The sequence below is a fragment of the Vitis riparia genome, chromosome 11 (genome assembly GCF_004353265.1).
Source record: "Vitis riparia cultivar Riparia Gloire de Montpellier isolate 1030 chromosome 11, EGFV_Vit.rip_1.0, whole genome shotgun sequence".
Lineage (NCBI taxonomy): Eukaryota > Viridiplantae > Streptophyta > Magnoliopsida > Vitales > Vitaceae > Vitis > Vitis riparia.
In genome coordinates, this window is record NC_048441.1 from 657,838 (window position 1) to 681,611 (window position 23,774).

Here is a 23,774-nt window from a genome sequence, read left to right on the forward strand (position 1 = left end):
CCAAATTAAGATGTCCATCCACGACCTCCTAATTAATGATACCTTTTTCATATCATACTTTATTATTAATATTATAGTGAGATCAAATCTTCATGTCACAAAAAAATTGCAATATAAGCTATTGAAGTATATGACTAAATTAAAATGAAAATCATATGAAACTCAGGAAAAAAATGTGGTCAAGGTAGAAAATAATAATAATAACATTTAAATATAGAATAATAGAATCATTTATAAGATACGAAGAAATGAGATAGTTTTTTACATGTTCAATTTATAATTAATTGACAGTTTTTTTACCAAAAAAAACAAAAAAAAAAGTCCCTTATTTTATTTATAGAATATGTAGTTAGGGTCATGTATTCGAGTAGAAACCCCGAGAGGACTTAGTGGATCCATGATTTATGTTTCATCTTTAGTTTCCTTTTCGTTTGTTTCGAGAAATATATCGATCAATTCCGATTCTTTCTTTTTCTATTGATTCTTTTCCAATCGAGATGTATGGATTGGATCCATGGATCTATGTGTCTATATAGATCATGTTCATGGATTAACGAAAATGTGCAAAAGCTCTATTTGCCTCTGCCATTCTATGAGTCTCTTCCTTTTTGCGTATGGTATCGCCACTCCCTTTGGTAGCATCCACTAATTCGGAACTTAATTTGAAAGCCACTACTTCTTCTTCCAAGTGCAGGATAACCCCAAGGGGTTGTGGGTTTTTTTCTACCAATTGGGACTCTCCCCTCACCACCCCCATGGGGATGGTCTACAGGGTTCATAACTACTCCTCTTACTACAGGACGCTTACCTAGCCAACACTTAGATCCGGCTCTACCCAAACTTTTCTGGTTCACCCCAACATTTCCCACCTGTCCGACTGTTGCTGAGCAGTTTTTGGATATCAAACGGACCTCCCCAGAAGGTAATTTTAATGTGGCCGATTTCCCCTCTTTTGCAATCAGTTTCGCTACAGCACCCGCTGCTCTAGCTAATTGTCCACCCTTTCCAAGTGTGATTTCTATGTTATGTATGGCCGTGCCTAAGGGCATATCGGTTGAAGTAGATTCTTCTTTTTGATCAATCAAAACCCCTTCCCAAACCGTACAAGCTTCTTCCAAAGCATACGGCTTTCTGGATGTATATGATGATATCTATACAGATGGATCTTATATATATATCGTATAATGAAGTACCGCATGAGTGGATATATAGGAATCCAAATCTGCCAATCACTCATGTTATGATCTTCTACATCCTAGGTCTTCCCGTTCCATCATCTGGCTTATGTTCTGAATGCTACACCAAATAGATTCCTACTTCAAGCATTGGATCTCCCGTCTCAGTTAAGAGGGGTCATAGAAAGAACAGGTTCAAAATCACGATCAATTCCTTTTTCAAATCCTGCTGCAGCTGCACGAGCCCTTCCCGCGTGCCACAAATGACCTACGAATAGGAAGAATCCTAGAACAAAATGAGAAGTAGCTAACCAACTTCTAGGAGAGACATAATTGACTGCATTGATCTCGGTAGCTACGCCACCCACGGAATTTAAAGAACCTAAAGGAGCGTGAGTCATATATTCCGCGGAACGCCGTTCTTGCCAAGGTTGTATGTCTTTTTTCAGCCTACTCAAGTCCAAACCATTGGGACCCCTTAGAGGTTCTAACCAGGGAGCACGCAGATCCCAAAAACGCATAGTTTCTCCTCCAAAAATGACTTCTCCAGTCGGGGAACGCATTAGATATTTACCTAAACCAGTAGGTCCTTGAGCGGATCCCACGTTAGCCCCAAGACGCTGGTCTCTAACTAGAAAAGTAAATGCTTGAGCTTGAGACGCTTCGGGTCCAGTTGGCCCGTAAAACTCACTAGGATAAGCAGTATTATTGAACCAGACAAAGCAACAAGCAGTGAAACCAAAGATAGCTAAAGCACCTAAACTATAAGACAAGTAAGCCTCTCCAGACCATACAAGTGCACGGCGAGCCCACGGAAATTAATTTTTAGCTTTGGGGTGAATTTTAATAAAAGGAATCAACAAAATTTCATTATTTTATTTACAAAAATGAAATATTCATTTGAATATATTTTTTGTTTTCTAAGTTTGAAATCAAAAATTTCTATACACCAAAAATTGTGGGGTTGTTCGGTCATGCTTTTTTGAATCTTGTTTTAGAAACATGTTTTTAAGTTTAAGGATAAGAAAGTGTTTTTGAGTGTTTTATAAAAAAAATGAAGGTGTTTGGCAATTGTTTTTAAAAATAGATTTTAAAAAATAAAAAATAAAAAACTTGGATAAATTATTTTTAAAAATAATTTTTATGTATCAAATATAGTTTGATTTATAATTTATACGTTTAATGAAGATTTTTTTTTTAAGAAAAAAAAAAAAAGAAATTTAGAAAAGCCATTTTTGGCATTGGTATTAGACGGTGAAGTAAGAAAAAAGAATGATATCATATCCACTTTTATTTGTGTTTTATGTTTTTTTTTCTTTTGTTTTCAAAAATTAATAAAAATAATTTTTACTTATTCTTTAAAAACTATTATTTATTTCATTTTGTTTTTAAAAATTATTCTCAAATAACATTGGCGAAACACTCTTCTGAATTTTTAAATATAGTTTTTTGTTTTTAAAAACAGAAAACCGGTTTTTAATCATACGACCAAATAGATTCTAGATATTTACATTACATCTTTAATTAATGACTTAAATTAAGTTATTAAATTAGTTTATCAAACACCCACTTAATCTAATTTTTAGCTCAACCTCAATCACTTTTAATAAGTTTATTTATAAATATAAAATAACAATATTTAATTTTGTAGTGGCTCTTGCACAATTTTTACAGGCAAGCATAGTGGGGTTGATTGGATTTGGGCTAACGGGCCAAATTTACAACTCTAAATAGGGGATGATCTTAAGAAAAGGGGGTGGTGCCACCATGGGTGGATGGCAAGTGGTGGTGGTGGGACAGTCAGGTGATGGTGGTGGTAGAGGAAGATACAAAAAAGAATTGGGTGGTGTGATGGGTTTGAGAGACGCATATGTGAGGGAGGGTGATATTTGTGAGTCTCCCATTTTTGTTGTGTTGTAATTATTTTGAGTCGATATAAATGTATCACCATCATCACTCACTTTCTAAATAGGTGATTTGGGATCAAAATGGAATTGATGGAGAATATTTCATACAAAAATTTTAAATTTTTATCACATAATATTAGTATAACAATATAAAAAATCTAAGGATCGGTCTAAAATTTCAACATAAAAAAAGCATCTAATAATTAAAAACATCCAAAAGGAATACGAGCAAATTGTGAGATATGACTTTATTTTCTTACTAAATTTTAGAAAAATAAATGAACTTTTAGTAATCTTTATATTTCATTGCTATAAGTTTTTTTGATATTTTTAAAAAAATTTCACATACGAAAATTTTACAAACTTCACAATTCCGAGTTCTTAATTTTTCCTTTCTTTTTTTTTTTTTGTCTTGCCTTGAGCCTAATCACAAAATCAAAATAATAAAATAGAAGAAGGGTCACAACACATTCAATTTACAAAATACTTATTTTTCAATTCTTAATCACGATGTTAATTCCTAATTGTCATTAGCTTCTATGATTTCATGGAGCATGGAACCAAGTAAATAACCTTGGTGCTCATATTCATTAAAAAGCACCATAACAAATGATGACACAGTTGCTCATGTGGGTTATTTTGGCATTGAACAAATTTTTGTCAAAAATAAGGTTATGATACAAACTAAAATGGAGTTGGTTTATTTATTTTACTTAAGTTTAAATAAAACTTAATTTAACTTAACTCTCAATATTAAGTATTAAATATTATGTTATTTATTTTTTATTATTTTATTTCTATTAAGTATTAAGTGATAATCCGATGAAGGTTTTGTTGAAATTGTATTTTGGTTATTTCAAAAAGGTATTTTTAGCATTCAACAAAAATAAATATTTTGACTTTTTTTTCAATTAAAATTTTTTAAAAATAAGAAAACAAATTACATTTAATATTAAATTAAAAAAATAAACACCATCTAAGACCATCTCTGTATTCTTTACTACATGACATTAAGTAAGCATTTGGACCTATGGTGATATTACTTTTCGAATGTGATTATAAAAAATCTCATAGGATATATATAGGCTATACAGGAGTCCATAAAAAATCTCAACCATGCTTAAAATCTCATGACACAAAAAATAATGAAAATTTTATTACATTTTCTTCCTCAAAATTAACTTCCAATTCTTGATGATAAGTTGTGGAATAAAATTGTTGTAGTTACAAGAAAGAAGATTTTGTTGCGATTTAACAATGAGTTTGAGTGAATGCAATAATTCCCAAATAATGGAGGTCATAGATAACAATTCATTGGGACTAACGATGGAGGATATTTTGTTGCTACAGAAGGTAATCTTTGGCCATTGGAGTGTAATAAAGATAGAAATTCCAATAAGAGAGGATTGATATAAAATATGTTGTGGTTAACGGTTAACGTTAACAAGATCAAATTACAACTACTTCGAAAGGAATATTATATGTACTTCAATTTATTGATTTAGTTCTATTTGAGGGAGCAGTATCATTCAAGGATTGAAATATCAATCGGTGATACACGTAGAAAATCAAATAAATTTGCGTAGAAGTTAAATTGTTTTATGAATGTAATATATTTGAAGTGTTAAAATGTATTATTCTTTCATATAATGAAATTTGATTAAATAAAATTTTTATGTTCACGTTAGTATTCAGCATTCACTTTCTAAACTTATATTGTTATGAGTACATATTATATTCTTGGTTAGCTTACCACATATGTAACATGTGTATGATTTTGGTAAAATAATAATAAAAAAAAAAACTTGGTTTAAACAATTTTTACCTTTGCATTAGTACCGAATATATTTTTGAAATTTTTTTTTCATAATATATTATTACCTAATGTAACAAATTTTATCATACATATATTTTTTTTTAAAAAAAGAAAACTTCAATATGAGTATTATTATTTTTTTTGTTATTCAGTTTTTTTTTCCAACATTTCTATCAATTTTTGTTCCTTCAATATATTGTTTTTTAGAATTTCTATATAATATTTTTGTTAATTAATCCAATCATCAATATTCCATGAATTTCTAGTATTTTTATTATTGGTATCTTTTACACTATGTTTGGTTCTAAGAAAGTAATAAGGAAAAAAACATTAAGAAAAATAGTTTTCTCTTATTTGATTTTATTATAAAAAAATATAAAAGAAAATCAAATATAATTAAAATTAATTAAAAAATTATATATATATATTTAAATTATTTATTTTTTATATAGAATAATTAAAAAAATGGAAAATGAGTTAAAAGTAGCATATACAAATAATTTATTAATTTTAAATCTATATTTTATTTTCCTTAACACTATTCCTTCATTTTTTTTTTTTCATATTTTTCTATAAATTTTTTCAAAAACCAAACATAACCTTAGATTTCCAATCAATTTTAACATTTCTAGTCCACACGAATAGCCCATATGTATGATCGACGATATTTTAATTATATTATTGATATATTGATAACAGGATATTAGTCCTCTATTATCAATTGGTTCTTTTCTTTATCAACGATCTATATTGAAATGAATAGCTTTGGCCAATTTTTTTTCTTAACACAAGTAAAAAAAAAACATTTATTTATTTATTTTTATAGGTAAAATAAAAACATTACTATAGTTCAGACAAACAACTCAAAATTCATGTTAGGCTAAAATTAAGGTTATCAATTAGAGATCTTGATTATTGAATTTTATTTTCTTGCATTGATCAAGTAAAGAGAATTTGAGAATTTCTTTTTCCTTTCTCTAGGAATGTTGAGATCCACCATGGAGCCTCAATTTGATCATAGTTGTAACTCGAATTTGCAAAATTGTCCACCTAATTTTGATTACAATTACAGTTTCCTCAATAAAACTCATAAGTTGCAACAAAATCCTACGTCAAAGAAAATTTTCCATACAACCAACACTTGATATTGGTGGTGGTATATAACTTTATTACTTAGGAGGATCCATCTTCATCAAACAAGCACTATTATTTTACCATTTATAAATTACTCAAGCATATCTTGAACTTTCAACATGGTGTTGATTGCAGTGCATTACAAGGAGAAACCAAAACACTTCCATGGAAATTCATAGGTAGTCTTAATCACCTTTCCTCAAATCGTTGTCGTGTATATTGACAAGACTAAATTCAGCTTATTATAAGTTGGGTGATAGTGTCAATGACCCTTCAAAATTCAAAGGAGTATGGAAATTAAATTAAATTATAAGTTTAAGGTTGTGAGAGATATACTCCATCAATCAATGTGTGAATGATCAAAGATATCATCATTGTTCGGATCATACAAACTACAAGTGAATCGTTTTTCCTTAATTTTATTATGTTCTTCTCCCCTTCCCCCCTTTTCTTTTGTTAATTGTAAAATATAAGTGGTGCCCCCGATGAAACTGAGGGCAATACTTAAGGACTTAAGATGACATTCTTATAAATTTTGTTCTATTTGTTGACATAAAAACTTAAGATTTAATTCTTACCTTAAAGTAATTTTTTTAAAAAAATTTAAGGTATTTTGAAAATATTAAATTCAAAAGAGTTGATTGTCATTGGAGATCTAGGGAGATAGATGAGGGAGAAAAAGTCTCGTAAGATCGAAGTCAAGAGCTAAAAGGTGATAGGAAGTATATCGGATAGGCTCATTCTGATGGCAATAAGGTGCAAAGCTATTAAGAATTCAATGAAAGAAAAAATGAATTTGAACCATGATCAAAGTTAAAAAAACAAATAATAGTACATGGGCTAGTTCAACCAAATTATTTGTTGAAGTATACCTATAGAAACATTGCTTTGAAGCAACTAAATGGTACTGCTTCAAAGAAGCAACTTAAGCAATAAATCAAAGCCCAAAACATGTTTGCTTCAAAGTAATTGCAAGTTGATCATATGAAGCTTGACCAAACATCTTTTATATCAATTCTCTTCTCTGGGAATTCTTTGCTACCCGTCCAAGCCCAGTTCTATTTTAGCCAAAAGGTTACCTTGTGTAGCAATCGCATCTCTTCCATCTTCACTTTTTAGTAGATTGTCATCTATGACCTCTATGATTTTGTCCGGAATTGAAGCCTTAACCCATTGCCTCAAACTCAATTCTCCAACAAACATATCATCAGTGTGTTTTTTCCTGTAATCATTTCCATCTACATTATTCCATAGCTACAAGTATCACCTCTTGTGGACACCCTTCCTTCTGAGCCATACTCTGTTAAGAATCTGTAGTTAATTTTGAGGAAGAAAGCATAGTAAAATTTCGATCACTTTTATGGACTCATACATGATCTATGCGCTATAAAACTAGTGACAATAATCTTAGAAGAAATATCACTCCAAGATCCAAATGCTTACCTGGTGCAATATAGCCAAGAGTGCCTAGAGTCTTGTTTTCGGTCAAAATTTTTGCAATGCCAAAGTCACCCACATGAGCAACCATCTCATCATTCAAGAGGACATTGATGGGCTTCAAATCACATTGCGCCACAGGCTCGGCTTGACCATGATGAAGATACTCCAAAGCTAATGCCACATCCTCCATGATGCTCACTCTTTGGAAGAGACTAAAGCAGTAGTTGAAAGAATGAGCCACTTCTCAAGGCTTCCATTGGGCATGTATTGCAGCACAAGAGCTCTTAGCTCAGGGTTGGAGCATGAGCTTATGACTTTAACCAGATTCCTGTGTCGAACCCCTGCCAGCACTTTGCATTCTGCATCAAACATTTGAAAGCACCCTCCAGTTGTAGATTCAGAACTTTAACAGCAACAAGTGTCCCCTCAGAAAGTATTCCTTTGAAAACAGAACCAAAGCTTCCCACTCCAAGGATGTTGGCTTCAGAGAAATCATTTGTAGCATGGCAAGATCCTGATATGAAACATTCTATGCTCCATTGCAGGTAATACATCAACCGCATTCAGTGTTTCCACACTCTTGATATTTTATCATGATGAGCACAAGAGCAATGAGGATTGTCGTTGGTGCAATGGCAGCTGGAAGAATAAATTTCAACTGAAGTTTAGTTTTAGATTGTCGTTGGTGAATTAAATGACAAATTCAGGAAAAGGAGATTCTGAAGTTGCCATAAACTTGATGGAATGGCAGAGGAGAGTGAATTGCAACTCAAGAGCATGCTCTGTAAATGAGTAAGATTTCCTATACAACTTGGAATTGTTCCAGACAGCTAATTATTCCCGAGGTCCATTTCTCCCAATTTTCTAAGGAGGCAAATCTCGTTTGGAATGGTTTGCTCAAGTTGGTTACCACCAAGATACAATCTCCGCAAAGTTTTTCATTCTCGTAATTGTTGATGGGATGGTTCCATTCGATTGTAGTCCCCCAAATCAAGCCAATTCAAATATTTCAAGGACATGATTCTCTTTGGAATTGAGCCCTTTATTTGGCATGAATCTGCAAGAAATATTTGAAGGTAACTTTAAAGGCTTCCAGCAAAATCTGGTAGGCGGCCGTTCAATGGATTCCTACTTCTGTACAGCCTTTCCAATGATCTGCATCTTGTCAAAGCAGTAAGGAAACTGAGTTCATGACTTTCTGATTGACTTCTTGGTTGATTTTCTACCAGATTAAGTGAGACGAGGTGTTCCAAGAGGCCAAGACTTGTGGGAACTTGACCCGCAAATTGGTTTGCAGCTGATTCCAACCATGGGAGCCGAGAACATACCGAAGAATATTCCCACAAAGTTGATTTACTCCTAGTATGAGTTGCTCCAGATTTAAAGGATGCTGTGTAGCAATCCCACATCGGTTGGACGTAATAACCAACTGAAAGGATCTTCATATAAATAAGGAGAACTTATAAAATTCAAGATTTAAAAGGGTCGGTTGGCTAAATATGCCACTCTCACCCTCGTCTGGTGAGTGCTGTATGGCTATCAAGACATATGGCCGACATAATTTATGGAAACCTTATAGGGTTGGCTCCTCTGGCCGACCCTTCACTACTATTATAATCTTTTGCTCGGTCGTTAAGGCCCACTACTCTTATAATCTTTTGCTCCGTCGTTAAGGCCCAATTGGAATATTTTAGATAGCGGCTCTGTTTAACATTTACGAGAAAGGCAAAAACTCAAATTTGAAGATATAATATTTATTTATTATCTTTTTTATAAAAATATCCTCAATTTGATTTTTAAAATGATTTTTTTTTTTTTTTTGTAATTTTATTTAAGGGTAGTATTAAAAACTCATTGAAATATCAATGATAATTTTGATAGAAAAAAGTTCCATAAATATATTTCACATAAAAAATAATATGATGTATATAACTATTTTTTTATTTAAAAATGATATTTTTGACTTATTTGTTAGTTTATAATTACATATCTTATGTTTACTTATAAAATTACTTGTTATTATGATGTTTTTATATCATCAATAATTAATTAAATAGACTTTAAAAATGAGATAATTAAAATAAACTGATTTATTAAAACTTTATTTTATATTTTATTTTTAATTTGAAAAAAGCTTTAAATTACACCATTAGTATATATTTAATTTAATAAACATTTCTCTGTTAAGAGTAGTTTGCCCTAGTCGTGAGACTCAGCAAACTCGGAAAATGCGCCGGCAAAATTCGGTCCAACCGACTTTCCATGCCCGATTTTCTATCAGTTTTAAAAAACCGATTTTTAACCCAAGTCTGGGCCTGGCTATGTAGGAGGTTAGGGGTATTCTCACTTTTTTTTTTTATTATAAAATAACATTTTTCTTTTTAATTTACATGATGGAAAATATTTATATTAAAAATAAGTTATTTAAAAAAAATAAAAAATAGTAAGGTTATATTTAACATTTTGGATTATTTTTTCTCCTTTAACCAATTAAAATTTAATAAATGATAGTGCAGTACGACTCAATCAAGCCTTATTCGTATCAACTTTTTTACGAGTCGAGTTCGATACTTAATATCATTTCAAATAAAGACTCGATCAAAAATCAGTTAAACTCGATGAATTCGATTGAGATTCCAAATTTTTTTTCTCCCAAATCACAACAAAAAACACAAAACAACAACCAAAACTAAGAATCTTTGAAAAAAATTAGTGATTCTCTTCAAAATAAAAATAAAAAAAAGTTTTTCACAACCCAAGATGAGGACTACCAAACAAAGCCTTTGAAAAGTTTTTCAGTGAAAAGGAGGTTGAAAGTATTTCATGACTAACCTCATAATGGATTGACTGCACTGCCTTCGTGTTAATGTTGTCGCTGTGGTGACTGGTGAGAGATATTAAATCTCTTGAACTCTCATGACAATATGTTAGAAATTTGGTTATGCTTTCTTCCTAAAATTTAACAAGGATTTTCGACAGAGTATGGCTCGGAAGGAAGGGTGTCAACAAGAGGTGACATTTACAGCTATGGCATAATGTTACTGGAGATTCTTGATATGTTTGTTGGGGAACTGTGCTTGAGGCAATGGGTTAAGGCTTCAATTTCAGACAAAATAATGGAGGTCATGGACGGCAATCCATTGAGGATTGAAGATGGGAGAGATTCAATGCGCAAAGCCATTACTCACTGTCTGCTATGACTGCCTTAACAACATTCCAAATTAGAAAGATCTTGAAAAAATGACATCAACATTTTGTTTGAAAGCCCAGATACAGAGGCAGGCTTTAATTTCAGTAGTGTCACCACTCTCACATGTGAGCTACACCTATGGATAAATAGTGAATGACTGACATCCAAACTCTATTATTTTCCTTGATTAACAAAAGAAAAAAGCCATGAAAGAAGAATGAGCTTAGCAATATGCTTGAACACATAAAGGTCTTCTTAGTCAACAAACAGGGATTCCATGAAGCTTCTTTTTGCCATCATTTCCATGAAGTGGGTTTCTTAGAAAGTTTTACAAAATGGGCATCCTGGAATCTTATTCAAGGTAAGACTTTCTATCTCTTCTCCCAAAAACCTTAGTTTCAATTGTGAAATGTCTCATTATTGCTTGTTTTTACGAATCTTTCAATGTCCCATTGATAATACCAACAAGGAAATTCATATCTTGGTTTTGTCTCTGATACCAATCATGAAACTCTAACAACAGTGACTTGGTGTCACCTTAGAAGACCCAAGTCAACCTAGCCCCCAAACAAGTTGTGGGGTGGGGTTGATGGCCTCTTAAGTCCAAAGAAGATATGGAAAATTTTAAGTGGAAGAATGGGAGAGATATATTCCATCAGTCAGTTTCAATCCTATCAAGTGAACTTTTTTTTTAAGAAAAATTTGGTTAAAAATGATGAAATAATCCCCAAATCGGAAATCTAACCTATCCCATGTTTTTTCTGAAAAAGTAACCAAATTTTTTTTATATAAATACCTTTTTTTATTTCAAGTATTTACACGTAGATTTTAAAAGAAATGGTTATTTTTACAAAAATATAATGAGAGCATTTTTGTCCAAATAATGTCAAAAAATGGTTTTAAGGTTAAATTTCAAAAATTAAGTTTTGAGATACCCTTTTAATCAAATAACCCTTTCTTTTAAACGTTTAGGACACGCCTTGGCTCCTCTCACCATCTCAATCAAGTGTCACCTCCCTTTATCATGTGGTATGGGAATTTTTCTCACATAATTTTTTATTCTTCTTTTCTTTCGTTAATTATAGAAAATATCTTGGATAAAATTATTAACATATATATTGACTAAAATGAAATAACAGTTTTTGAGAAACATTTTCATTTTATAACTGCTTAGGACCATTAGTTTTGAAGTTAAATAATGCAAAAAAAAAAAAAAAAGAAAAGGTGCATGACTCTCAGAAGCTACAGGATCTGCTAGTTTATATCTAAGATCGAACTTGTAACCAGCTAGTTTGATTGATCAGAAGTTCAAGAAAATATTGAAAAGAGGTTAGAAAATCTCTGGGTTCTGACTGCTGTGACACTCTTGTGTTTAGCTGATTGAAACAAAGCAATATCCAATCAATCCAATGGATGGCTCCTGCAAAGCATGGCAGCAACCTTAATTATAACAGTATATGCTTAAGCTCAACTACTTTCTTATTGATGAATGTATCTTTCACTATTTTTCCACTCATAATTTTCCACATCCCCTTTGGATCTGAAGGCCATGTAACCCACCATACAACTTGTTTGGAGCTCAAGATTGACTTTCATGGTTGGTTAGAGGAGCAAAGTCGAGCTATGAATTTCCTTGATGTTGAGGAAGAAAGGGCAAAACTGACCATTCATGAATGCCCAAAAACCACCCCCTACTAGGGAGACCATGTGAAACCTTCCCATCAACATGTTCTTTGAGAGAAAGAGAAAGTTTTAGCCAGTCTGTGTTACCAGTATCAGTAAACAACCAACATGGGTGATATTATGATTGAAATACCTGGTCATACTTTGTATAAAGTTGGCCTTCTTCACATTGTTAATGGAAAATATACCACCAATCAAGTGCTGATTCTCTGGAATTTTTTCATTGCTTTAGGATTTTGTTATAGGACTTGACTTATTGACAGCAGGGCAATCCATGAGTTTATTGACAGTGTTTGTAATGAAATTTAGGTTGAGAAATTTGGAAATTCAAGATATGACCAATTCCATGACAGCCAGAAAAATATTACCTCCTGTGGCCATCACCTCTCCTCTGGCTTCTTTGTCTTCTATGCTCAGTGAGCCAACATCAACAACTGCTATTATTTTTTGTGAGGTGATACATTTACCCATTGCCTCAAACACAGTTTTCTAGTGACCATTTCACCATTGGGTTTCTTTCCTATAGATATCACCTACAGTAGAGGGGGTAGGAAAGAAAGGCTGATCTCCTAGGTTCCACATCAGAGTTGGCATATCAAATGTCCATGGACTAAACGGGGGACCCAACTCGATATAGTGAGCTTGATATCACATGTGCCCTATTTAAAGGAATTTTTAGAGAAGAGGTTGAGGCTTTCCTTGCCTTTTGAAAGAAGAAGGTAGGACAAAAATACGGGCTTTCCTCTGTTTGAGAATTCCCTGCAGTAGAAGAGTAGACATGCCATGGCTTAAGAAGGGGACAGAGATCGACAGAGACCTTAACTAGGCCTATTCTTTGTGGACTACTCTTTTGCTAGGTGGTATGGCATTGGTGTGTATATAAAGAAAAATAGTAAGATCATGGCTCCCTTTAGGAAGGAATTTCAAGAGAGGAATCAAAACCCCTAGCATTTTGGGTGGATTATTTCAAGACTTTCTTTCGAAAAGAAGTTATACGACAACTAAACTAAAAACACCGAGACCCTGAAACTTATTTAGTTCCAAATGATGCAGAATCAAGTAGAATTCCGAATCTCTAGTGCAAGGTTATCTTTGAAGTAATTACTGAAACTTATTTAGTTCCAAATGATGCAGAGCCAATTAGAATTCCGAATCTCTAGTGCAAGGTTATCTTTCAACTAATTACTTAGAATTAGGCATGTATTGCAAAAACAGGGGTCTCATCTCAGGATTCGTTAACCAGATTTCTGAGTCAAATTCTTGTCAGAACCCTACATTCTGCATCAAAACTTTTGAAAGTACCCTCAAGTTGCAATTTTAGGACCTCCACAGCAATAGTTGTCCTATCAGAAAGAATTCCATAGTATACCAAGCCAAAGCTTCCTAATATAAGCAGGTTGATTCACAGAAGCAATGTGTGGAAAGTTGAAGCTTCAGATTCCAAATAATAAGTCAAATGAAATTTGGAATCTCAACTTTACCTTTTCTATATTTTCTCAGCATAAAAACAGAGCTATGAATACTGGTACTGCTGCAATGCTGGCACAATGATTTTGAAAAGAATTTGATCAAACATTGCTTCCTGGGCTCCTATTACTTTGGAAGGTGATATATATATATATATATATACACACGAAGATAGATTATTTCAAATGATGGTTTTAGCTGTAACTTCAGCTTTCAGATAAAGATAAAAATAAAAAGTTAAATTCAGGAATGGTACTCTAAATGGTACTGCTTCAATATGCATATCAAGTAACTTTTCTAGTTTCCATTTGTCATTTGCCATTTGATCTGGCCAAGCTTGATCACAACTTCTTTAATGTCAATTCTCTCCTGCGGCAACTCTCTACTACACTCTAACCCCAACTTGAAAATGGCTAAAAGATTGCAATTTGTGGCAATTGCATGTCCTCCATCTTCGGTCTTCGATAGTTTACGATCTATGACTTCCATTATTTTGTTAGAAATTGAAGACGTAACCCACTGCCTCAAAGTTAGTTCCCCGGAAAACATATCATCAGTGGGCTTCTTTCCTGTAAGCATCCCCAACAACATTATCCCATAGCTGTAAACATCAGTTCTTGTTGACACCCTTCCTCTCATGCCATGCTCTGTGAAAATTCAATATTTCAAAGCAAATATGTAAGCTTGGATTAAACTTCAAAACAAATTTGTGATAATAATCTTGGAAAAAATAATTTATCCATGGGTTCGAAAGATTTACCTGGTGCAACATAACCAAGGGTACCTAGAGTAATGCTTCGTGTGGCAGGCCTCTTATGTGTCAATATCTTTGCAATGCCAAAGTCACCCACATGTGCAACCATGTCATTGTCTAAGAGGACATTGCTGGGGTTCAAATCACAGTGAACCACAGGGTCTGGTAAACCATGATGCAAATATTCCAAGGCTGATGCAACATCCACCATGATGCTCACTCTTTGGAAGAGATTCAAACAGTAGTTTTCAGAATACAACCACTTCTCCAGGCTTCCATTAGGCATATATGGTAAAACTAGAGCACCAAGCTCAGTTTCAGAGCATGAACATATGAGCTTAACAAGATTCGTGTGCCGAACGTTTCTGAGAGCCACAAATTCCGCATTAAAGTGGGCAAGAGCTCCCTCAAGTTGCAAATTTAGAACTTTAATGGCAACCGTGAACTTGTCATTAAGTATTCCTTTGAATACAGAACCAAAACCTCCCACTCCAATAATGTTGGCTTCTGAGAAATCATCTGTAGCTTGACAAAGCCCTTCATATGAAATTATCTGATCCACTTCACGTACCAGATCTTCACATGTTCTTGCATTACACCTTCGGTTCTTCATCATCATTCGAATGAGAGCTACAAGGATTGCCGCTACAAGGATTGCCGCCGATGCCAAAGTTGGAAGAATATATTTCAAGAGAGATGCAGATTTTGAATTCCGGGGCCCATGACTTCTACAAGGCGGAACTTGAAAAATTGCTTGCCCACAAAGCGCTCCATTCTCCAGAAAAGATGTTGCCGTGAAGTTTTCAAAAGGCCCTCTGCTTGGAATTTCCCCTGATAGGTTATTGACAGACAAGTTCAAGTATTGGAGATGTGAAAGAGCCTCCAAAGATTTGGGTATTGCACCAGATAGATTGTTGTGGGAGAGGTCCATAAAATCCAATGTTATCAATTCACCAAGTGATTCAGGAATAGGTCCCTCGAATGAGTTCCTTGAGAGGTTAAGAGAACTTAAGCTTTCAAAGTCACCAAAAATGGTTGGAATGTTACCTGAGATTCGGTTCCAAGATAAGTCAATGCTTTCCAGCATTTTCAAATTAAAAGCTCCCATGTTGGCATTGAGGCTTCCATGCAGTGAATTACATGACAAATTCATGAACAAGATATTTTCAAGGCTCCATAAGCTGGATGGAATTGATGAGGATAGTGAATTGGAACTCAGGTCCATGATCTGTAAATGAATTAGATTTCCTATGCAACTTGGAATTGATCCTGACAGGTTATTGTTTTGAAGTTCCATTTCCCCCAAGTTAGTTAGAAGGCAAATCTCATTTGGAATGTTTTCTTCAAGTCGATTGCCACCGATATGCAACCTCTGCAGGCTTTTCATTCCCTTAACTGTTGATGGAATGGTTCCGTTCAGGTGGTTGTTGCTCAATTCAAGCCTATTCAAAATTTTCAATGAACCAATACCCTTTGGAATTGGACCCTTTATTTGGCATGAAGAAGCAATAAACATTTGAAGGGAACTTGACAAATTTCCAACAGATTCTGGTAGTAGGCCTTTCAATGGATTATTGCTTATAGACAACTTTTCCAGGGATTTGCATCCTGTCAAAGCTGTAAGAAAGCTAAGTTCAAGACTTCCTGATTGACTTGTTAGTTGATTTCTTGCCAGATCAAGCTCTACCAGGTGTTCCAAGTGGCCTAGACTTTTGAGGACTGGTCCCGAGAATTGGTTGGAACTTAAACGTAATTTTTTGAGGTAAGAAGAATTTGACAGACACAAAGGGATATTTCCACTAAGCTGATTACCTCCTAGGTCAAGTTCTTCAAGATTTGGAAGCCAAAGCCCAAGGCTCGATGGAAGAGTTCCTGAAAGGAAATTGAATGACAAGGACACTCCTCGTAGAGAGGAGATATTGAAAATTGAGGGGGGTATCAAACCAGTAAGGCCATTTTGAGACAAGCTAAGTTGCTGCAAATTTTGAAGATTCCCTATCTCATTTGGAATGCTTCCTTGAAGGTAGTTTTGTTCTAAACCAAGCCATTCTAACTTTGAGTTGTTGACCAAGGAAGGTGGAATGGTACCTGTAAGATTGTTTCGTCCAAGGAATAGGTGACGTAGTGAAGATAAGAAGCTTAACTCTTTTGGTATGACTCCAACAAATCCATTCTTTGAAAGAGAGATGACTTTAAGCTTTTGGCAGTGATGTATACTTGCAGGGATCGCTCCTTCCAACAGGTTCCCTTCTAATATGAGCACTTCCAAGCGACGCAAATGACCTATTTCAGGTATCAGATGGCCATGAAAACTGTTGTTAGAGAGATCAAGCCTAACAAGGAAGGAAAGGTTACCAACATAAGGAGAGATGGTGCCTTGGAGACCCATGCCTCCAAGGTCCAAACCTGTTACTCGCTGTCTTCTATGGCTGCAAGTTACTCCAACCCAGTTACAGAAGTTTTCAGTTTCAGTCCAGTTACTTCCCACAATCTCAGATTTAAAGGCAAGTAGAGCAGATATATCAGTGACGTTCGAGGAAGAAATAGCCAGGCTGACCATAAATGAATGCACCATCAGCATTCCCATAAGGGAGATCTTGTAAAAGTGCTTCTTCATCAACATGTTGTTTGAGAGCTGATAATTAGAGGCAGGCTTGAATTTCCTCTATGAATAAATAACGATTGACCCACAACAAATCTCTATGAATCTTCCTGGATAAACAAAAGAAAAATGCATTTGAAGAGGTCTTTTTAGTCAACAAACAGGGCATCCCTGAAGCTTCTTGCCACACTTTCCATGAAGTGGGTTTCTTAGGAAGTTTTACAAACTGGGCATCCTGGAAGCTTCTTCAGGGTAAGGCTTTCCATCTCTTTTCACAAAAACTTTAGCTTCGAGTGTGAAAATGTGTACCTTCCTGGTCACATTCCTGCTCCCGTACTCAGATAAAAGATAGACAATCTTCATGTTTTATTGCTGATTTCTTTTCTCATTTGACCTTTAAAAGCGGTTAGAAATCTCTGGGTTCCTGCAAAGCTGATTGAAACAAACCAGTATCCAATCAATCCAATGGACGATCCTGCAAAGCATGATTAAGCTCAACTAATTTCTTCATCTTCTAGCCTAAATAAATATAAATTAATTTTATTTAAATCTTAATATACGTGATAAAATAAATTTTAATATATTTCTTTTTTGGTAATATTGTATTTGGTGTTTTGTTAAATACTTTTAAAAATGTTTAAATTTTTAGATTTAATAAACTAATTACTAATTTACATTTACAATATAATTATCTAATTAAATTATATATTATTCATCTTTGATAAAATCAAATTTTATTTGATGATTTACATAGAGTTTTTATTTAACTTTATACCGTAGGAGGGTTTAATAGAATACTTTGAGTTATAGATAGTAATTGTTAGGCCTTGTTGGACAACTATTTTTTAAAAAAGTTTTTTGTTCTCTAAAAAAAAACATGTTTAGTAGCTAAATATTTTTTGTTTTTAAAAGCAAAAATAAAAACAAAAATCAGAGTATTTTTAAAAAATATATTTTAGTTGTTTTTACTTGTCTTATGAGGATTATTTTAAAAAATAATTATAAAATATAAATAAATAATTAAAAATAAAACATTACAGATAAAAGTTATTTTTAAAACATATTTAAAAACGTAAAAAATACATATTTAGAGTATTTCAAGTTCTTAAACAAACTTTTATTTTATAAAACATCAAAAAATAATTTGCAAAAACTGTTATTAAAATCTGTTTTTTAAAACTATTTTTAAAAACACTTTTCAAATAGAGACAAAGTATTTTTTAGAACATCTTTTAATTGTTTTCGCATATTTTCCCCTATTTTCTTATGATTGATTTTAAAAATACTTGCAGCCTGCCAATATGCAACTGCCCAAAACCCCTCATTTATTTGTTTAATTTTCTTCTACCCCTTGACGTGACTCAAGGATATTCTAGAAATGTGCAGTACTTTCCATGAAGCAACTACTTCTATCCTACTGCTTATTAGAACAGCTCTCCACCACTCAGAAAAAACCGAAGCATATAGCTGCAGTGGAGGACCGTTGACCATTGAATTGCCACTACCGTGTGATCTACGCTACTAACCTTTGACTTCTATGTGGAATAGTCTTCTTTTGCTTTGCAAGGTCTTTGCTCGATCTACCGGGTTCATTGACATTTAGTATAATAGTTCTTCGACATTAATTGCTTTGTGGAATTGTCCCGATGACCTCAATTTCTTCAGCTCAGAACAAGTCTACATGTAAATTGGGTTGCGAGAATTAACAGAGTGCTCTCTCTTATGTCTGTGTTTAGTTATGGCACCTAATCTTTCTCCCATGTTATTCATTCTCCTCTTGCTTTTCCTGTTTCCTATCACATCTCATGCAAATGGTGAAAACCCATCTCCATTTGAGTTTATCAAGGATCTTGAGGGATGTTAAAAGGGACACAAAATTAAAGACATCCATAAGCTCAAGAAGTACCTTCAACAGTTTGGTTACTTGAGCTATTGCCATTCCAAACACCAAACCCATGCCGACAATGATGATTTTGATGATCTCATAGAGTTTGCCATCAAAACCTACCAGACCAATTACTACCTCAAGGCCAGTGGAAATCTCGCGAATTGAGGGCATCTTTGAACATCATACGAACACAGGAATGACTTTCTATGGAATCAATCAAGGTCAACCTTTCTTAATTCACAATTTATTTTATTGTATGCTTTAATGTCTTTCATGAGATCTTGGTTATGGTTTATATTTTTCAACAATTGGTATCAGAGCAACCATGGATGACATTTAAGCTGCAATTTTTTTTTTTTTTTTTCGGATTAATCAAGGTTTTCCCGAAGTCAATTTTTGGGGTTTTTTTTTTCGTTTGGTGTTAATTCTCCATTTTGAAGCAAAATTGATGTGGGAGACTTGTAGAAAACACCTTTTGGAGGAAAACCCATAATTTCTTTTGGTTTTTTGGAACTCAATTGATGGGATTTCGAAAACTAGGGTTTCTTATGGCTTTTCGTTTATCTGTTTTTGTGCAAATTTTTTGTCAAGATTGATGGATTAATGTTTGATGATGGAAAACCGGATGTTTGCGTCGGAAATTACATAATTTTTTGGCATGAAATTTTTTTTTTTCCCTTCTCCAAATCTGTACTGCCAGAACCAGGGCTGTTCAACTCGTGGAGAAGATGATGACGTCATCGTGACATCATATTTATAAAATAAAAATAAAAAACAAATTTTTTTTGTTTGTCTTGGCATTCTTGGAATGATAATGCATATGTTGGAATTATTATGCATTTATGAAATTTGGCTTTATTGGGACAATTATTTTTATTATTATTGTTCTTTTGGGTATAATTTTTGTGTTATACCAATAATGTTGTCTTAAGCTATTTTGTTGAATATCTTAATTTATTATAACATTGAAAAACACTTGTGTGATTGCTTATCGCAATTCTAAGTGTGTCAAGTTGTGCAAATTGAGATATTTTGAATTCATCATGATAATAGTGAACATATATGTGGTTACCTATCGTGATCCTATATGTGTCAAATTGTCTTTGTTGATGTATTTAATCTTCCGCATTTTGGTTGTTTTCTTATTATGATTACTAAGGTCCATACGGGTATTGTAATTGTCCTATCGATGATTATAATACTTGGTAGGATGCTTAGATTGGTGAAGGAAATTAATTATATATTATGAACCGTACTAATTTTCTTTGCCCTTTCAGTAATAAAATTAGTGCATCTTGATTGTGATATTTAATTGGTCATCCTTACCGTTGTGGAATTTTCAAAATTCCAAGCTATTGGTAAATTGAGTAATTCTGGAAACTAGCAAATAGCATGATTTTGTAGTAACATGCATATTGTTTTATTTTGCTATTTTCCTGTTACTAGCAATCCTGGTATTTCTCTACAATTGTCTACCATCAAGCCTCTTACAGGAAATAATTTTGAGGAATGGTTTGAGTCTTTCAATGTCCATATGACCTTACAAAGAATAATTTGTAAAAACTGTTCTTAAAATTTGTTTTTCAAAACTATTTTTAAAAACACTTTTCAAATGGAGAAAAAGTGTTTTTTAGAACATCTTTTAGTTGTTTTCGCATATTTTTCCCTATTTTCTTACGATTGATTTTAAAAATACTCGCAGCCTGCCAATATGCAACTGCCCAAAACCCCTCATTTATTTGTTTAATTTTCTTCTACCCCTTGACGTGACTCAAGGATATTCTAGAAATGTGCAATACTTTCCATGAAGCAACTACTTCTATCCTATTGCTTATTAGAACAGCTCTCCACCACTCAGAAAAAACCAAAGCATATAGCTGCAGTGGAGGACCGTTGACCATTGAATTGCCACTACCGTGTGATCTATGCTACTAACCTTTGACTTCTATGTGGAATAGTCTTCTTTTGCTTTGCAAAGTCTTTACTCAATCTACCGGGTTCATTGACATTTAGTATAATAGTTCTTCGACATTAATTGCTTTGTGGAATTGTCCCGATGACCTCAATTTCTTCAGCTCAGAACAAGTCTACATGTAAATTGGCTTGCGAGAATTAACAGAGTGCTCTCTCTTATGTCTGTATTTAGTTATGGCACCTAATCTTTCTCCCATGTCATTCATTCTCCTCTTGCTTTTCCTGTTTCCTATCACATCTCATGCGAATGGTGAAAACCCATCTCCATTTGAGTTTATCAAGGATCTCGAGGGATGTCAAAAGGGACACAAAGTTAAAGACATCCATAAGCTCAAGAAATACCTTCAACAGTTTGGTTACTTGAGCTATAGCCATTCCGAACACGAAACCCATGCCGACAATGATGATTTTGATGATCTCTTAGAGTTTGCCATCAAAACCTACCAGACCAATTACTACCTCAAGGCCAGTGGAAATCTAGACTCTGAAACAGTGTCCGTGATGGTGAAGCCTCGCTGTGGCGTAGCAGATATCATCAATGGCACGAGCAGAATGAGGTCGGGAAGCAGAAGCTATCCGCATGGCTATGGCTCTCTCCATACAGTAGCTCATTATTCCTTCTTCGCAGGATCCCCAAGATGGCCACCTTCCAATACCCATCTCACCTATGCATTTCTTTCTGGCACCTCAAGTACGACCATGAGCGCTGTGACGAGAGCTTTTGGCCAGTGGGCTTCTGCAATGGACTTCACCTTTGCAGAGACTGTCACACCCCAAGACCCACTCCAAAGGCATGACGGTCATTTCACACTTCAAACCCGAAGGCTTACAGTGTAACCTAACCCAAACAATTATCTTGTAATCGGAAGTTACCAATTATCAAATACCTGTTCAGAGTAGCGGAACAAAATCTAAAATCCTCAAAATTCGATTTCAAAATACTAAAACATCCACTATCCAAAATCCATTGTCCAAATATTTGCAAACTTAAACAATTCAAGTACTAAAACAAATTTCAAAATCTCCAAAACTCAACTTTCAACTAACATAAAATTTAAAGGATCAATATTCAAATAGCTTTCAAATACCAAAAGATCCAATTGAACATAACTAACAGTTAAACAAAATCCAACATAAAATCCTAAGTCAAATCCTAATGATGACCACTCCTCAGCCTAGTCATCACTCCTCACCCGAACTAAGGGTACCTGAAAAGTAGTCAACAAATATGAATGAGCTCACAGCCCAATAAGGAACATTAATGCAGTCCATGGATCAAATATTTCAAACTCACTTGCAAAATAGGAGATATTGTAATCAATCATTTTCATAAAGCTATGAGTAATTTTTTTATTTTTTTTTTTGCCAATACATTCAAAATTTCTAACTGTATGCATTTATTTCTGATTCAAACAATTTCCAACAATAAATCAAAATCTTAAATTTTCACTATTTTGATATTAAAACAAATTAAAAAAAATAAACCCTAATCTAGATTTGGGGTTTTCCAAAAAAAAATGTATCTAATGTGCTTGAAATTAACTAATGAATCTAAAATAATAATCTAGGGGTTAGAATCTTACCTATAGAGGTTTGTTCTTCAAACCTTGAAATCTGACCTCAACTTCACGTTCTCTGGAAACTCTCTGCGAACAGGAATGCGATTCAGAAAAGAACAGGAAGAAGAGAATTTTCTATTTATACCTAGGGTATTATTCGTAAAATTACCTTTTCACCCCTCTTCCATTTTATTAAATTAATTAATTAATTAATTTAATATCATTATTATAACTTTCCTAAATTACCCTTTAAAAAAAAACTTGGGCGTTACAAAGACTCAAGACTACACGAATGCTGACATGAAAATTGGTTTTCAGAGGGGTGATCATGGAGATGGGCACCCGTTTGATGGCCCCGGTGGAACCATTGCTCACTCTTTTCCCCCAACTGATGGAAGGCTTCATTTCGATGGGGATGAATCATGGGTAGTAGGTGTTGTTGCTGGTGCATTTGACGTGGAGACTGTTGCCTTGCATGAGATAGGTCATCTTCTTAGACTTGGTCATAGTTCAGTTGAAGGCGTTATCATGTTTCCCACCATTGCCTATGGAGTGACTAAGGGTTTGAATGAGGATGACATTCAAGGAATTCAGGCTCTTTACAACTTTAGGACTAGAACTGGCTCTTGCTCTTATGAAATTATGTAGATGTGGTGGATATGGAGCTCTCTCCCAAAAATATATATGTAAACTTTATTTTTGTTTTAATTCTAGACTAATATTTGTGGACATTACTAAATCAGTTTCCATATTCAAACATGAATTCAGGTAGCAGTATAAGTGTAAGGCACAACACTAAATACTTTGAAATTAAACTCAACTTGAAATTTTTCTTTTTCTCACCACTGTATAATCAACCAAAAGGACAATTCACATTCTTGGAATTGGAGATATTATTGTTAGAGTGAATGATATATATATATATTACGAGCCTAAATCCTATAAGTTTATATTTTTAAGAAAATTGACAGTTCAACAGAATCTAACAATAATAAGAATTGGAAAATTAGTAAAGCTCAACATAGGGAAGTATGTAGAAAAAGAGAAAAGACATAAAAGACAAGTGTTAGACCCTAGACATAGACCATAAGACACTAAGGGGCATCATAAGTGGGTATCTTGCACCCATGAGGGAGCCCTTAGAGAAGGACTAAGGTGATGAAAGGTTTATGACATCAAATTGGA

General features: G+C 33.8%; 3 protein-coding genes, 1 non-coding gene and 1 pseudogene across 4 annotated transcripts; 2 read left to right on the forward strand and 3 right to left on the reverse strand.

Moving 5' to 3' along the window:
* Positions 1-1,306: 1,306 nt before the first annotated feature.
* LOC117925331 (photosystem II CP43 reaction center protein) lies at positions 1,307-1,993 on the reverse strand (the record flags this gene model as incomplete). Its single annotated transcript, XM_034844325.1, has 1 exon — positions 1,307-1,993. A coding segment is annotated over one exon (654 nt), but the record flags the coding sequence as incomplete, so codon positions are not given.
* Positions 1,994-7,070: 5,077 nt separating this feature from the next.
* LOC117925332 lies at positions 7,071-8,037 on the reverse strand (annotated as a pseudogene).
* A 912-nt stretch (positions 8,038-8,949) lies between these two features.
* Positions 8,950-9,077, forward strand: LOC117925773. Its single transcript, XR_004653039.1, has one exon. It is a non-coding gene; the product is annotated as a U11 spliceosomal RNA (small nuclear RNA).
* Positions 9,078-13,938: 4,861 nt separating this feature from the next.
* On the reverse strand, positions 13,939-19,227 carry LOC117925333 (receptor kinase-like protein Xa21). Its single transcript, XM_034844327.1, has 4 exons — positions 19,075-19,227; positions 16,973-17,231; positions 14,573-16,849; positions 13,939-14,459 (listed from the first exon to the last, which is right to left on the reverse strand). The coding sequence occupies exons 1-4, from the start codon at positions 19,225-19,227 to the stop codon at positions 14,110-14,112; spliced, it is 3,039 nt and encodes a 1,012-aa protein (XP_034700218.1). The 3' UTR covers positions 13,939-14,109.
* Positions 19,228-20,776: 1,549 nt separating this feature from the next.
* LOC117924948 (metalloendoproteinase 3-MMP-like) lies at positions 20,777-23,514 on the forward strand. The gene is made up of 2 exons (XM_034843697.1): positions 20,777-21,790; positions 22,864-23,514. The coding sequence occupies exons 1-2, from the start codon at positions 21,205-21,207 to the stop codon at positions 23,235-23,237; spliced, it is 960 nt and encodes a 319-aa protein (XP_034699588.1). The 5' UTR covers positions 20,777-21,204; the 3' UTR covers positions 23,238-23,514.
* The last annotated feature ends 260 nt before the right edge of the window (positions 23,515-23,774 follow it).

What these genes read in the sequence shown, in the direction of transcription:
- LOC117924948 (XM_034843697.1), top strand. Translation starts at nt 21,205, where the DNA reads ATGGCACCTAATCTTTCTCCCATGTCATTCATTCTCCTCTTGCTTTTC. An exon ending in AATGGACTTCACCTTTGCAG is followed by an intron (nt 21,791 to 22,863) that starts AGACTGTCACAC and finishes TGGGCGTTACAA; the next exon opens with AGACTCAAGACTACACGAAT.
- LOC117925333 (XM_034844327.1), bottom strand. Translation starts at nt 19,227, where the DNA reads ATGCCCTCAATTCGCGAGATTTCCACTGGCCTTGAGGTAGTAATTGGT. An exon ending in TAGAAGACAGCGAGTAACAG is followed by an intron (nt 16,850 to 16,972) that starts GTTTGGACCTTG and finishes TACCTGAAATAG; the next exon opens with GTCATTTGCGTCGCTTGGAA. An exon ending in CCTTGGTTATGTTGCACCAG is followed by an intron (nt 14,460 to 14,572) that starts GTAAATCTTTCG and finishes GAATTTTCACAG; the next exon opens with AGCATGGCATGAGAGGAAGG.